The 12,102-nt window shown below is 35.1% G+C and overlaps 1 protein-coding gene across 3 annotated transcripts in view; it reads left to right on the plus strand.

The window, feature by feature from the left end:
- Positions 1 to 12,102, plus strand: part of NUP58 (nucleoporin 58) — a 50,355-nt gene that overhangs the window by 14,814 nt on the left and 23,439 nt on the right. For all 3 annotated transcript variants that reach the window (XM_050766867.1, XM_050766865.1, XM_050766866.1), the window contains 5 exons: positions 50 to 160; positions 4,641 to 4,665; positions 5,811 to 5,876; positions 6,190 to 6,364; positions 10,210 to 10,289. In XM_050766867.1, the coding sequence (XP_050622824.1) occupies positions 50 to 160; positions 4,641 to 4,665; positions 5,811 to 5,876; positions 6,190 to 6,364; positions 10,210 to 10,289 (457 nt within the window). The remainder of the gene's footprint in view (positions 1 to 49; positions 161 to 4,640; positions 4,666 to 5,810; positions 5,877 to 6,189; positions 6,365 to 10,209; positions 10,290 to 12,102) is intronic.

A 12,102-nucleotide genomic window follows, 5' to 3' on the forward strand; every position in this document is an offset into this window, starting at 1 on the left:
GAAAATTGTTGTCTTTCGGTGGAATTTATAAGTGATGTTTTATTTATAGGACTTGGACAGAATGCTTTAGGGTTGACTTTGGGAACTACAGCAGCTACTTCAACTGCAGGCAATGAAGGCCTTGGTGGTATAGATTTCAGTAGCTCCTCAGATAAAAAGAGTAAGTAGTAATGCTGTTGTAACTTTTATGTTCTAACAGTACTGTTGAGGGAATGTCTAGGTTGCTGTAAATTCTTTTGTGTGAAAGATTAGTAGTTTATATTTAGTAGTAACAGTTTTTACTTTTAAATTTGTTTGTATTAATATTTCACAAATTTTGTGTGTGTTCATTTAAGGTTTTATTTTTGTAGATAACAGATTTGTATGTGCTTGTCTTATGTAGCTATCTTAATGTGTATACGAATATGTATTTTTTAATAGGGATCATGATACATACGCAGTATTGTTTTGTAGTCTGTTCTTATGTAACATATCAGAAGCATTTGTCTGTTGGTAATTCTTTTTAAATATTTTAATGCTGCTTAATATCAGTTTTATGGATGGATAATTTAGTCAACCATTGTTCTCTTGTTAGATGTTTATTTCCAGATGTTTTACTCTGGGAAGTAAAACATTGGGCATCTTTATCTAAAAAGGCAACATAATATAGTAGTTTAAGAGTGTCTACTATGGAGTGGAATTGCCTGGGTTCAGATCCTGGCTCAACTGCTTGTAAGCTCTTTGACCTTATTGAAGTTACTTATATTGTGTGCTTTAGTTTTCCTTATCTGTTAAATGGTTTGAGGGTTGCTATTTGTAAAACCTTAGCAGAGCCAGACGCATAAGTGTCTCCTTTCATTAGCAATGTTTGTTTATACTTTGGGTTATTTCTTAGGGAAAATACCTAGAAATTGGATCATTGGCTTAAAGAGAGGGATATTTTGGAGACTGTTAGTATATAGATTGTGAAATCGCTTTCCCAGAAAGATGTTACCAGTTTACCCCCTAACCAGTATGAAAATACCTTTCTTGCTGTGCCCTTGCCACATTGAATATTGGTTTTAAAAATTTGCTAATCCAAATTCATTGTGAAAATGTTTTTTTGTTTTTTTTTTTTTTTTTTTTTAGACGGAGTCTCGCTCTGTAGCCCAGGCTGGAGTGCAGTGGCGGGATCTCAGCTCACTGCAAGCTCTGCCTCCCGGGTTCCCGCCATTCTCTGGCCTCAGCCTCCTGAGTAGCTGGGACTACAGGCGCTGCCACCTCGCCCGGCTATTTTTTGTATTTCTTAGTAGAGACGGGGTTTCACCGTGTTAGCCAGGATGGTCTCGATCTCCTGACCTCGTGATCCGCCCATCTCGGCCTCCCAAAGTGCTGGGATTACAGGCTTGAGCCACCGCGCCCGGCCGTGAAAATGTTTTTATTGTTCTGTGTGTTACTTTGTTTTGCACCATCTCTTCTGCTTCTGATGAAAGCATGTTTCACTAGAAATATATACCATATATACTAGGGTGTATACATATATATTGACCTTCTCTGAAGAATGAGATAAATGGATGAAGATGTGAAATAGTATCTGTGTATATATGACTTAAAAAAAAAAAAACAGACACAGGTTTTATTATAAGGAGATACTATTCTAGGTTGAATTACTATTTTAAAAGTTGGTAAAACCTTTTTAAACTTTTACAAAGTTTAGGTTTCTCTTTCAATGAAAATTGACTAATTTCTAAACAAAGTTTGTTTTTACTTAGTTTTCTTTGTAGCAGCTCCATAATTAGCAGCCTTAGCAGCTTATTTGTTCAAAATGGAATAGCCTGGTACCACTTTTATTACTTTTATTTTAAGCATGAGAGTACTTCTCTATTATAATTGTTTTTAGGCTGAAAGAGCAGGCTAAGGCAGAAGAGTAAGATAAATAAATGTGAGAAATTAATCTCCCCTCCTCTGCCGCTCCCCACATCTTCCTGCTTTCATAGTGTACCTAAGATAGAGTTGAGCAAGGAGAATATATAGAATAAATGCAATAAATGTCTTAGATATGACATTAAATTTTATAAATATGTATACACAAACATGTATATAAAAAATTTGGGTGTGTTTCTACTATGGATCTCTGATTACTACATCCCCGTTTCCTTTTATCTAATGCTCATATCAAGGGATTTTTTTTTAATCCAAATGATTTCTTTTTTTCTTTTTTTTTTTTTTTTTTTTTTGAGACGGAGTCTCGCTCTGTCGCCCGGGCTGGAGTGTAGTGGCTGGATCTCAGCTCACTGCAAGCTCCGCCTCCCGGGTTTATGCCATTCTCCTGCCTCAGCCTCCCGAGTAGCTGGGACTACAGGCGCCCGCCACCTCGCCCGGCTAGTTTTTTGTATTTTTTTAGTAGAGACGGGGTTTCACCGTGTTAGCCAGGATGGTCTCGAACTCCCGACCTCGTGATCCGCCCATCTCGGCCTCCCAAAGTGCTGGGATTACAGGCTTGAGCCACCGCGCCCGGCCGATTTCTTTTTTTCTAGTAGTTGTATCAGTTAGCTTGGGCCCTGCAGTACCAGTGTGGGGTTTAACCAGATGGAGAGTAGCAGTAAACAGCATTCAGTGAAGAGGGTAAAGCATCGAGTGAGACTAGAGTTGAGAAGGACCTTGACCTTTTGAAGAAATGACTGAAGGCCAGATTAGCCATAGAGGAGAAAGACGAGGTTCCAGAAGTCATGGAGGCCTTATTTGCCACGTTGAGTTTTGTCATTATATTAATACCTCAGGCAATTTGGGTCTGTTAAAGGGATGTGATGAGATTTGTATTTTAAGATTAAGAGCTTTCTGACAGCCATATGGAAAATAGCATCCGGGAAGAATGGACATGGAGAACTGTTAGGAAGCTTTTGTAGTGGTCCACGTGTGTTATTGAGGCAAAGCTAGGTAGATTAATTGGGGGTCCATGGTAATCAGGGATCCATGGTAAAAACAGGCTCAAGTTTTTTATATACATATTTGTGTGTACATAAGTATTTATAAAATGTAATAAAATATATCAAAGAAATAATATGCTAGTCAGTTTAAAAGTTGGTGAATTATTTGGAAAAACATAAAATTAAATCCCTAATTTTATTTCCATATCTCATAAAATCTAGGACATCTATAGAAGATAGGTGGCAATTTTAGAGATACTAAATATGAAATTAAAAAATCTTAAACTCGGTAAAATACAAAACACGGAAACATAAATTACAGTTGGATAAAAGAGGTAGAAAAGTAAAACCCCATGTGCAGAGGTAAAATGTAAATGAGGAAAGTAAAATGCTTGATTTTTTTTTTTTTTTTTTTTTTTTTTGATACAGAGTCTTGCTCTGTCACCCAGGCTGGAATGCAGTGGATGTGATCTCACCTCTCCGAAACCTCCACTCCCTGGCTCAAGTGATTCTCCTACCTTAGCCTCCTGAGTAGCTGGGACCACAAGTACACAGCACCACACCTAGCTAATTAAAAACATTTTTTTTGGCCAGGCGCAGTGGCTCACGCCTGTAATCCCAGCACTTTGGGAGGCCAGAGCAGGTGGATCACGAGGTCAGGAGATCAAGACCAGCCTGGCCAAGATGGTGAAACTCTGTCTCTACCAAAAATACAAAAACCAGCCGGGCATGGTGGCAGGAGCCTATAATCCCAGCTACTCAAGAAGCTGAGGCAGGAGAATCGGTTGAACCTGGGTGGCAGAGGTTGCAGTGAGCTGAGATCACACCACTGCACTCCAGCCTGGGCAATAGAGTGAGACACTGTCTCAAAAGTGAAAAAAAAATTTGAAGGGACAGGGTTTTGCCCTGTTGCACAGGCTGGTCTCCAATTCCTGGGTTCATGCAGTCTGCCCAAAATGCTTGATTTTTAGGTGCTTTTTTTTTTCACATTTTAACATCTCTGAAATTTAGATATATCTTAACAAGGGTCTAATATTAGAAATACTTATGAAATTATGTAAAGGAGACAAATAATATACTTAATGCTGAAATAGCTCTTACAAATAAGAAAAACACCTCAAGAAAAGTTTGCAAATCACAAGCAGTTCACAAAAGGAGAAATATACTTGTCTCATGAGCATTTGAAGAAAATGGTTTTTTTCACCAAATATAAACTAAGAATTATTATGAAGTGGCATTTTTCACCTACATAACTGGCAAAGGTTTTTTAAAAAATATGTCTGTTGTTGTGAGGGTGTGATAAGGTATTCATGGCAGATGGGAAGATAAATTGTGATATTTGTTTTAAGGGATTGTCAGATTGGAGTAGTTCAGGTAATCTGACATAGTATTCTGTACTGATAGGACCTTAAAAAGTGTAAGGTAAAGTTTTCAGGAGTTAAACTGGTAGGCAACAATGTACATTTTCCATACAGGATATTTTTCATGGAAGATGGTTGAGAAAGGAAGATTCTTGCCCTTGAAAGTAGATGTACATCTGCCATATATATCTGCTTATGTGTACTGATGTCTTCATAAAATGCTATGCTTCTGAGTTCATGACGAGTCATGACATCACATGATGTTTAAGAGGCAAGCAAAAAAATGCTTAACAGTTTATATTTATACTTTAATTTGTGTTAATTTAAAACTTGTATTTGGAGTCTGTTGTTCAATTACCTACTTTTTTTACATGAAGCTTCTTGAATTTTCTAGGTGATAAAACGGGAACAAGACCAGAGTAAGTTTACAAATTTACCCTTAAGACATTTTAATTGAAGAGTTTAACTTATTAAATTGTAGACAGATGGTATAATTGGAAGTAAATAGAATCATGTACATTTAGGAGAAAAAACTTTTTTAACGGTATTTGTTAAAAGTAAAATAATAGACACATGTTCTGGAAAGATAATGAAAGGTCAAATCTTTAGTTTTCAGTCATTAAAAAAATTTAAAACTATTTCTTTCTAGAAAGGTGTTTGGTATTTCCCTAAATAATATAAATAAATACAAATATGTGTGTTTATTTCTTTAGTCTATTAAATATTGAACAACTCATGGAACTTTACCTTTGGAGCATTTAAAAAAGATATGAATTATTGTGCCAGTCCCATTTTATGTCCTGGTGTTTTCAGTGAGGAGAGTAGCCTCCATATACGTCATATATATGTTTGAAATTGGTCATTCTTCTTATTACCAATTTTATTTTCTTACATGATTTGTACTGTATTAAATAAAGCATTCATAAATGCATGACAAATTCACTCCTTACAAATATCCTATGTGTGTTTTAGCTTACTATTTAAATGAAGAAGACTAAAACTAAGAGCTGTGTAAGGGTTATGAAATCTAACTCATGGTTCCATTGCAGCATGCCAAATTTCACTTGTTCTTGTTCTCATTAAATATTTTTTATTCCTGTAAGCTCTGCCTAGGTCTTACTTTTTCATTTTAATGCATGTTGAAGAACTAATTGAAATGAGAAATTTTGTAGCTTTCTTTAATGAATACCTTAATATTTTGGAACTGAACAAATTGTCAGAATCTTTAAGCCAGAGGGAACTTAGTTTAACATCTCACCCAGTTTGCAGTATTTTCTGATTTTTTTGTTAGACATTTAGTCAAATGCTTTTAAGTATGTTTTTAATAGATGCCAGTCTTAGATAAGAAATCTTCATGTCGGACGAATTGTTAAAATTATTTTATAGATTCTATTTACAAGAAATTTATTGTTTTTTATAAAGAACTTTGAAATCATCCAAAGAAGCTATACGTGCTTTTTTGTTATATTTTCTTGTGTCTTAATACTCTAATACTCTATTAAAACTCAGCTGTCAACTTTTTAAAATCTCAGTGATCTTTATACATGTTTTGCATTTTTCTTAGGGATAGTAAAGCTCTGAAGGATGAAAATCTACCTCCTGTCATCTGCCAGGATGTTGAAAATCTCCAGTAAGTGAAGATAAATAACACTTGAAGAATTCTAGAATATTTCTTAAGGCGAGCATCTCTTCCTCCTCAAATCGCATCCTAGAGGAGCATCTCTTAACTAGGGTTAACATGTTAATGCTTTTAGAAATCAGAAAGAAAGCAGAACAACGGGAATTAAAATTCTATAACTACCCTTCTGTAAAAAAGTGTGAACTGTAGATGAATTTTTAGTTTTGTTTTTTAAAACACTTGGACTGTTTTAAGTATGTATATATTTTTGTAAGAAACCAAAGATATACTTTTAAAAACTCAGTTTTAAATATATACTTTTTAGGAAATTTGTGAAGGAGCAGAAACAAGTTCAAGAAGAAATTAGTAGAATGTCTTCAAAAGCAATGCTTAAGGTACAAGAAGATATTAAAGCTCTGAAGCAGCTCCTGTCATTGGCTGCCAGTGGAATACAGAGAAACACTCTCAACATTGACAAATTGAAAATAGAAACTGCTCAGGTATACCATCTTATGGCCATTTTACCTTACGATTTTTTTGTTTTGTTTTTTCCCAAAATTGAAATAAGGTGTTTTGTTTTTTTGTTTTGTTTGTTTTTAATTATAAAGTTTGATACATACATACTGGTAGGAAACCAGATAGCTCATACACTCTAATAATGAGTTTTTATTAAGCATTTTCTGTATACAAGACAGTATCCTAAGCAATTTATATCTGTTTAAACTGTTAAGTTTTCTGAAAAGGCCCAACAAGGTAGGTATTATTATCCCCATTATATAAATAAGAAAAAAAACACAGAGCTTTGTTAGTAAATGGAAGCGCCTGGATTCAGACCCTGGCAATCCAACTCCAGAGCTTATGCTGTTAACTAACTAGGTTTCATAAGCGTAGTTGCTGGCTAAATTGGTCTATTATATAAGAGGAAACATAGCTAGTCAGAAAATAATGTTTTTTTAACTCTGTAAATTTGAGTGATGACTTGCAAGTCATGGTTAAATCTTAGTTAATAAAAATAGTAGGCCGGGTCTGGTGGCTCACGCTTTATAATCCCTGCACTTTGGGAAGCTGGGGCAGGTGAATCACCTGATGTCAGGAGTTCGAGACCAGCGTGACCAACATGGTGAAATCCCATCTCTACTAAAAATACAGTAATTAGCCAGGCGTGGTGGCGCATGCGTCTAATCCCAGTTATTCCGGAGGCTGAGGCAGGAGAATCGGTTGAACCCAGAAGGCGGAGGTTGCAGTGAGCTGAGATTGCACCATTGCACTCCAGCCTGGGCAACAAGAGCAAAACTCCGTCTCAAAAAAATAAAAATCAATGGTAATGTGGCTAATATTGTCTGTCACTAATGTCTACTTGTTTTTCCTGCCTATGGTGTAATATACAATACATATTTAATATGTAGTTCGTTTCTACCTCAGTGGGAAAGGATGATGATAGGTGATTTATTTTTGTTGTATTTATCATAATTACGGAACGTACTTGATCTCATCATAGCAGTCTAGAAATCTTTCCGTAAAGTTGTCACTGATCTGTTAATGAACTTCATGTGAGACACACCTGTTTGCTGTGGATTTATCAGAGGGCTATGAACTTCACAAATGAAATGGTAGTATTTTAAGTAAAATTTTTAAAGGTGCTTTTGGGTCTTTAAGTCCACTATTGGAGAATATCTTGTAATCTTTTTAATAATGATGTGTTACTAAAAGAGCTACTCGAAACTGTAATGGCTAAAGGGATTTCAAAGATGTTAGTGTCTGTTCTCAGATTTCCTGGTCTCTTAACACATTTTCTTGGTTAAACATGAATGTAATACAGGTTGAGCGTCCCTAATCCAAAATCTGAAATGTTGCAAAATCCAAAACTTTTTGAGTGCTAACATGATGCTACAGGTGGAAAATTCCACACCTGAACTCGTGGGATAGGTTACAGTTAAAACTGCGTTTCATGTACAAAATTATTAAAATTGTATACAGTTACTTTCCGGCTATGTGTATAAGAAACACAAATGAATTTTGCGTTTAAATTTGCGTTCTATCCCCAAGGTGCTGTGTGCAGATATTCCAGAATCAGAAAAATTCTGAAATCCAAAACACTTCCGGTCCCAAGCTTTTTGAATATGGGATACTCCACCTGTATTGCCCCATGTTTCCCCTCCACTTACTCTTCCTAATCATCACGTATGTCCTTTCTAGGGAATAGAAAGAGTTAATTATGTTTTTATACTGGAAAATGTTTAGACTGTGATTAAATATCACATGAAATTATGTGAAATATTTGAAATTATATATAAGTTATATGGGAAACATCATTAGAGCAAAATAATGAAGGAGGCAAACTTGAAAGAAAGAAGTGAATGCTATATGGGACCCATTTTAACTCTAAAACTGAATGATTCCATTCACCGTTGTTGGTGGAGTAGCTGTCATATAGTGGGCATGTTAATAGTCTTTTAGAGATAAAAAGACAACTCCAAAGGTACTAAAAGTCTAGGAGGATGAATGAAATAATAAAAGATTGAGAAGAACTTAAAGGTGGCAAAGGAATAAGAGGTTGGGATTCAAAGTTTCCTTAAGGAAGAATCATCTGAGCTGAATTTCAGGAATTTTATAGTTAGTGCATATTGGGCTTAATACCTAGGTGATGAGCTGATAGGTGCAGCAAACCGCGTGGCACATGTTTACCTATGTAACAAACCTGCACATCCTGCACATCTACCCTGGAACTTAATAAATTTAAAACAAATTTTTATTTCCTGCTCACCAGGTCAAAGGGGAAGAAGAAAAAGAGAAAAAAAATATTTTTAAAGAAATTTGATCTAAGATTATTCCAATTTCTAGTAGACAGGAACTAATAATCTACTAAGAGTCTAATGAATTACCAATTGAAAAAAATGTTCTGAATCCTCTATAAAGTATCAATCTTATTTAACCCTAAAATGTTTTCTTCAAAGAAAGCCTTTCTGGGAAATATAAGTTCTGCAGTTAGAAGTGATGTAGACCAGAATCTTATGGAAGACAAAGTCTTTTATATACTTCATTTTTAGTAAGTAACTTGAGTTTAAATTAAAATAGGATAGTTAGTTCTTCTTTTGGGGTGAGTCGGGGCTACATGGTTTATTGAAGTTAAATTGCTGAGTTCAGCTCTCCAGTCATTCAACTAACATTTTTAAAAGATCTGTTGTGTGCCGGGCGCTTCAGCAGGCATTAGGGATCAAGACTTAGATTAGGGAGGGAGTTAAATCCATCAAGTGATATGACCCAGGTACAAGGGTTTTGTAGGGGCACAGAGGCCTCAAGTGGGCACTTTTATCATCTGTCCAGTGTAGAATACCTTTACGTTGAGTCTTGAAAAAGAGGCAAGTATCATGAATGAGGGTATGGGCATGTCTGATGATCTGCAAGCAGTTTAGTGTTATAAGAGTCCGGGCCTGGCTAGAGTCAGTGCTTAGAGTGGTAGCAAGGGTCAGTCTTGAATCATCTACACATGTATTTGTATTGGAGTGGAGTGGGATGGAAGCCTGAGTTGAGTGAAAAGGATGTAAAAAAAACAGTCATCGACTTAGCAGGTTGGCAGTTTAGTGAGGGAGAGATGTTGCTACAGGGAATATAAAGTTAAAGTAACTCTTTGTGAAATAAAGAATACTTAAATAGAGTTCGAAAATACAGTGAAATTGATAGGAATGTGGAATGAAAGGGGGTAAACAGAATACTTATCTTGAAAAAACATTGGCTGGAATGGTAGAATACAATATAAGAATGGTTGAGTGTGTAAGCTTTAAAAGATCCCGTTCTCCGGTCTTCTAACAACATGGTATTGGGCAAGTTACTTAATGGCTTTGTAAATCCATTTCTTCATCTGTAAAAAGAGAAACATTGCCTGCATTGTAGTGTTGTCCTTGAGAAGTAACCTTTAGCATAGTGTTTGGTACATAGCAAGCACCCAAATGTTAATTGTGCCTGACTCAGCCTCAACATTATTGTTGCTACCTGCCTTTAAAAAAAGCATTTTCTGCATTTATATTAAAGATTTTAAGTGGTAATATAATCTTTACACTGTCTGTGAATTCACTTCATGAATCCTACAGAAATCATAGTTTTAAAAATAGATCTACAGCTCTTTATAATTTTATCATAAAGTTTGTTAAACAAACAGAAATTTATCTGCTCTTGAAAGGTTTTAGCAACTTGTGAAGCAGCTTCATCCATAATATGTTCTTATAGCGTGAACCTCCAAGGTATTGTTTGAAGTTTCAGTCCAGAGACTGAATATTTTTTTTAGTGTGGTATTTTTAACCTAACTCTTAACTGGCTTTTTTTTTTTTGAAACCCTCTGGTATATTAGGAGTTAAAGAACGCTGAAATCGCTTTAAGAACCCAGAAGACACCACCTGGACTTCAACATGAATATGCAGCTCCTGCTGAGTAAGTGGCTGGATTTTTAAAAACAAATGTTTCTCACTTTCAGAAAGCAGAACAGTAATAATAGTATACAAACTAAATATTTTTAGTATGCTATGTGGAAAGGCTGAGCTAATAAGCACTTTACATGGATTTTAAATTTCATAATAACCCTAAAAAGGTTTATCTCCATTAACACCATTTTACTGCAGGGTAAGTGAAGGCTAAGATCTGAGCTTTTCACCACTATTATGCATTTATACTTCATGTACATACTACTTACAGAGTCTACTCCATTTTATTAAATTTTGCTGGTAATGGAAAATTACGATTATTCATTTACATAGGTAATACATGTTCTGGAAGAAAAAGTAGAAAATATAGATAAGTAGAAGAAAAAAACCAACCTGCAATCACATCACTCAGCTTGTATATACATTTGGTTTCCATACATGTAAAATACATCTTGTCTCTCTCTTTATGTCCTTCCATGTTGATGAAGATAATAATAACTAATGTTTACCAAATGCTTACTATTTGCCATGCAGTGTGCTTAGGACTCTACATGCTTTACCTTCATATTTCATAAGACCTCTGTAGCTGTTGTTATTCCAGTTTTAGCGATAAAGAGACTGAGGTATGCAAAAGTGAGTTGAGTGGTGGAGATCTGTTTGATTCCTGATCCCTCACCATTAATTAATTAATTAACTTGTAGAGATGCCATTTCACAGTGTTGCCTAGGCTGGTCCTAGGCTAAAGTGATTCTCCTGCCTCAGACTCCTAAAGTGCTGGGATTACAGATGTGAGCCACCACGCCTGGCCCCTTACTTATTTTATTCTTTTAGTTTTTTATTATAATTTTGGTCTTACAGATAAGTTTCAAGATGAGAACTAAAAATTCCTGTATGTCTTTCATTCCAATTTCCTACATATTAACATTCTTACCATATTTTTGTTCCTCACACTCTAAATGTATATATACATTTCTCCCCCAGTTTGGGTTATTTGCAGAAATAATGTTCACTATACTAAAGTACTTCAGTGGATATTTCTTAAAAATAAGGATATTCTCATACTTAACAATTCTCAAAATCAGGAAATTCATAATGACCATGATATTCCTCTTACTCAGATTGGCATGGGATGTGCTTCCTCACTGGACTTCCTCTACTGTTTTATCCCTCTGTCTTGTTCTTAATACTGCCATCAGAGCTAATTTTGCAAAATGCTTTCATGGTTGCCCATTTTTTACTGAAAAACATTCAGATTCCTTTGTATACTACTCAAGATACTTTTTTTTTTTTAATCTACCTAGCACTCTCTGTGAGTAAATTTATTAGAAAAGTAGCAATAATTACATGTGCTTTCTGTAGTATACTACAGTGTTCTCAGATTATAAATTTCATTGATAAAATAACTGTAAATTCTTAATTCTGCAGTCTGGTTGGTAGACGTTTCTACTTTATTGTAAATTTATTTTAACCTTACAGAAAACTTCCAAAATAGTAGTACAGAGAATTTATTTGTATCACTTCCCCTGCTTCTCCTAATGTTAACATATAACTATAGTATAATTACCAAGAACAGGAAACTAAAATTGTACAATATTATTAACTAAACTACTAAACTTACTTAAATTCAGCCAGTTTTTCCACTAATGTACTTCTGTTTCAGCATCCTATTTGGGATTCACAGTGCATTTGTAATTTCTCCGTAATCTCTTCCAATCACAGTTATTCAGTTCTTCCTTTCCTTGGATAACCTTGATACTTTTGAAGACTGTTACATTATTGCAGAATATTCCTTAATTTGGATTTGTCACTCCGAATTAAGAAAA

The sequence above is a fragment of the Macaca thibetana genome, chromosome 17 (genome assembly GCF_024542745.1).
Source record: "Macaca thibetana thibetana isolate TM-01 chromosome 17, ASM2454274v1, whole genome shotgun sequence".
In the NCBI taxonomy this organism is placed as follows: Eukaryota; Metazoa; Chordata; class Mammalia; order Primates; family Cercopithecidae; genus Macaca; species Macaca thibetana.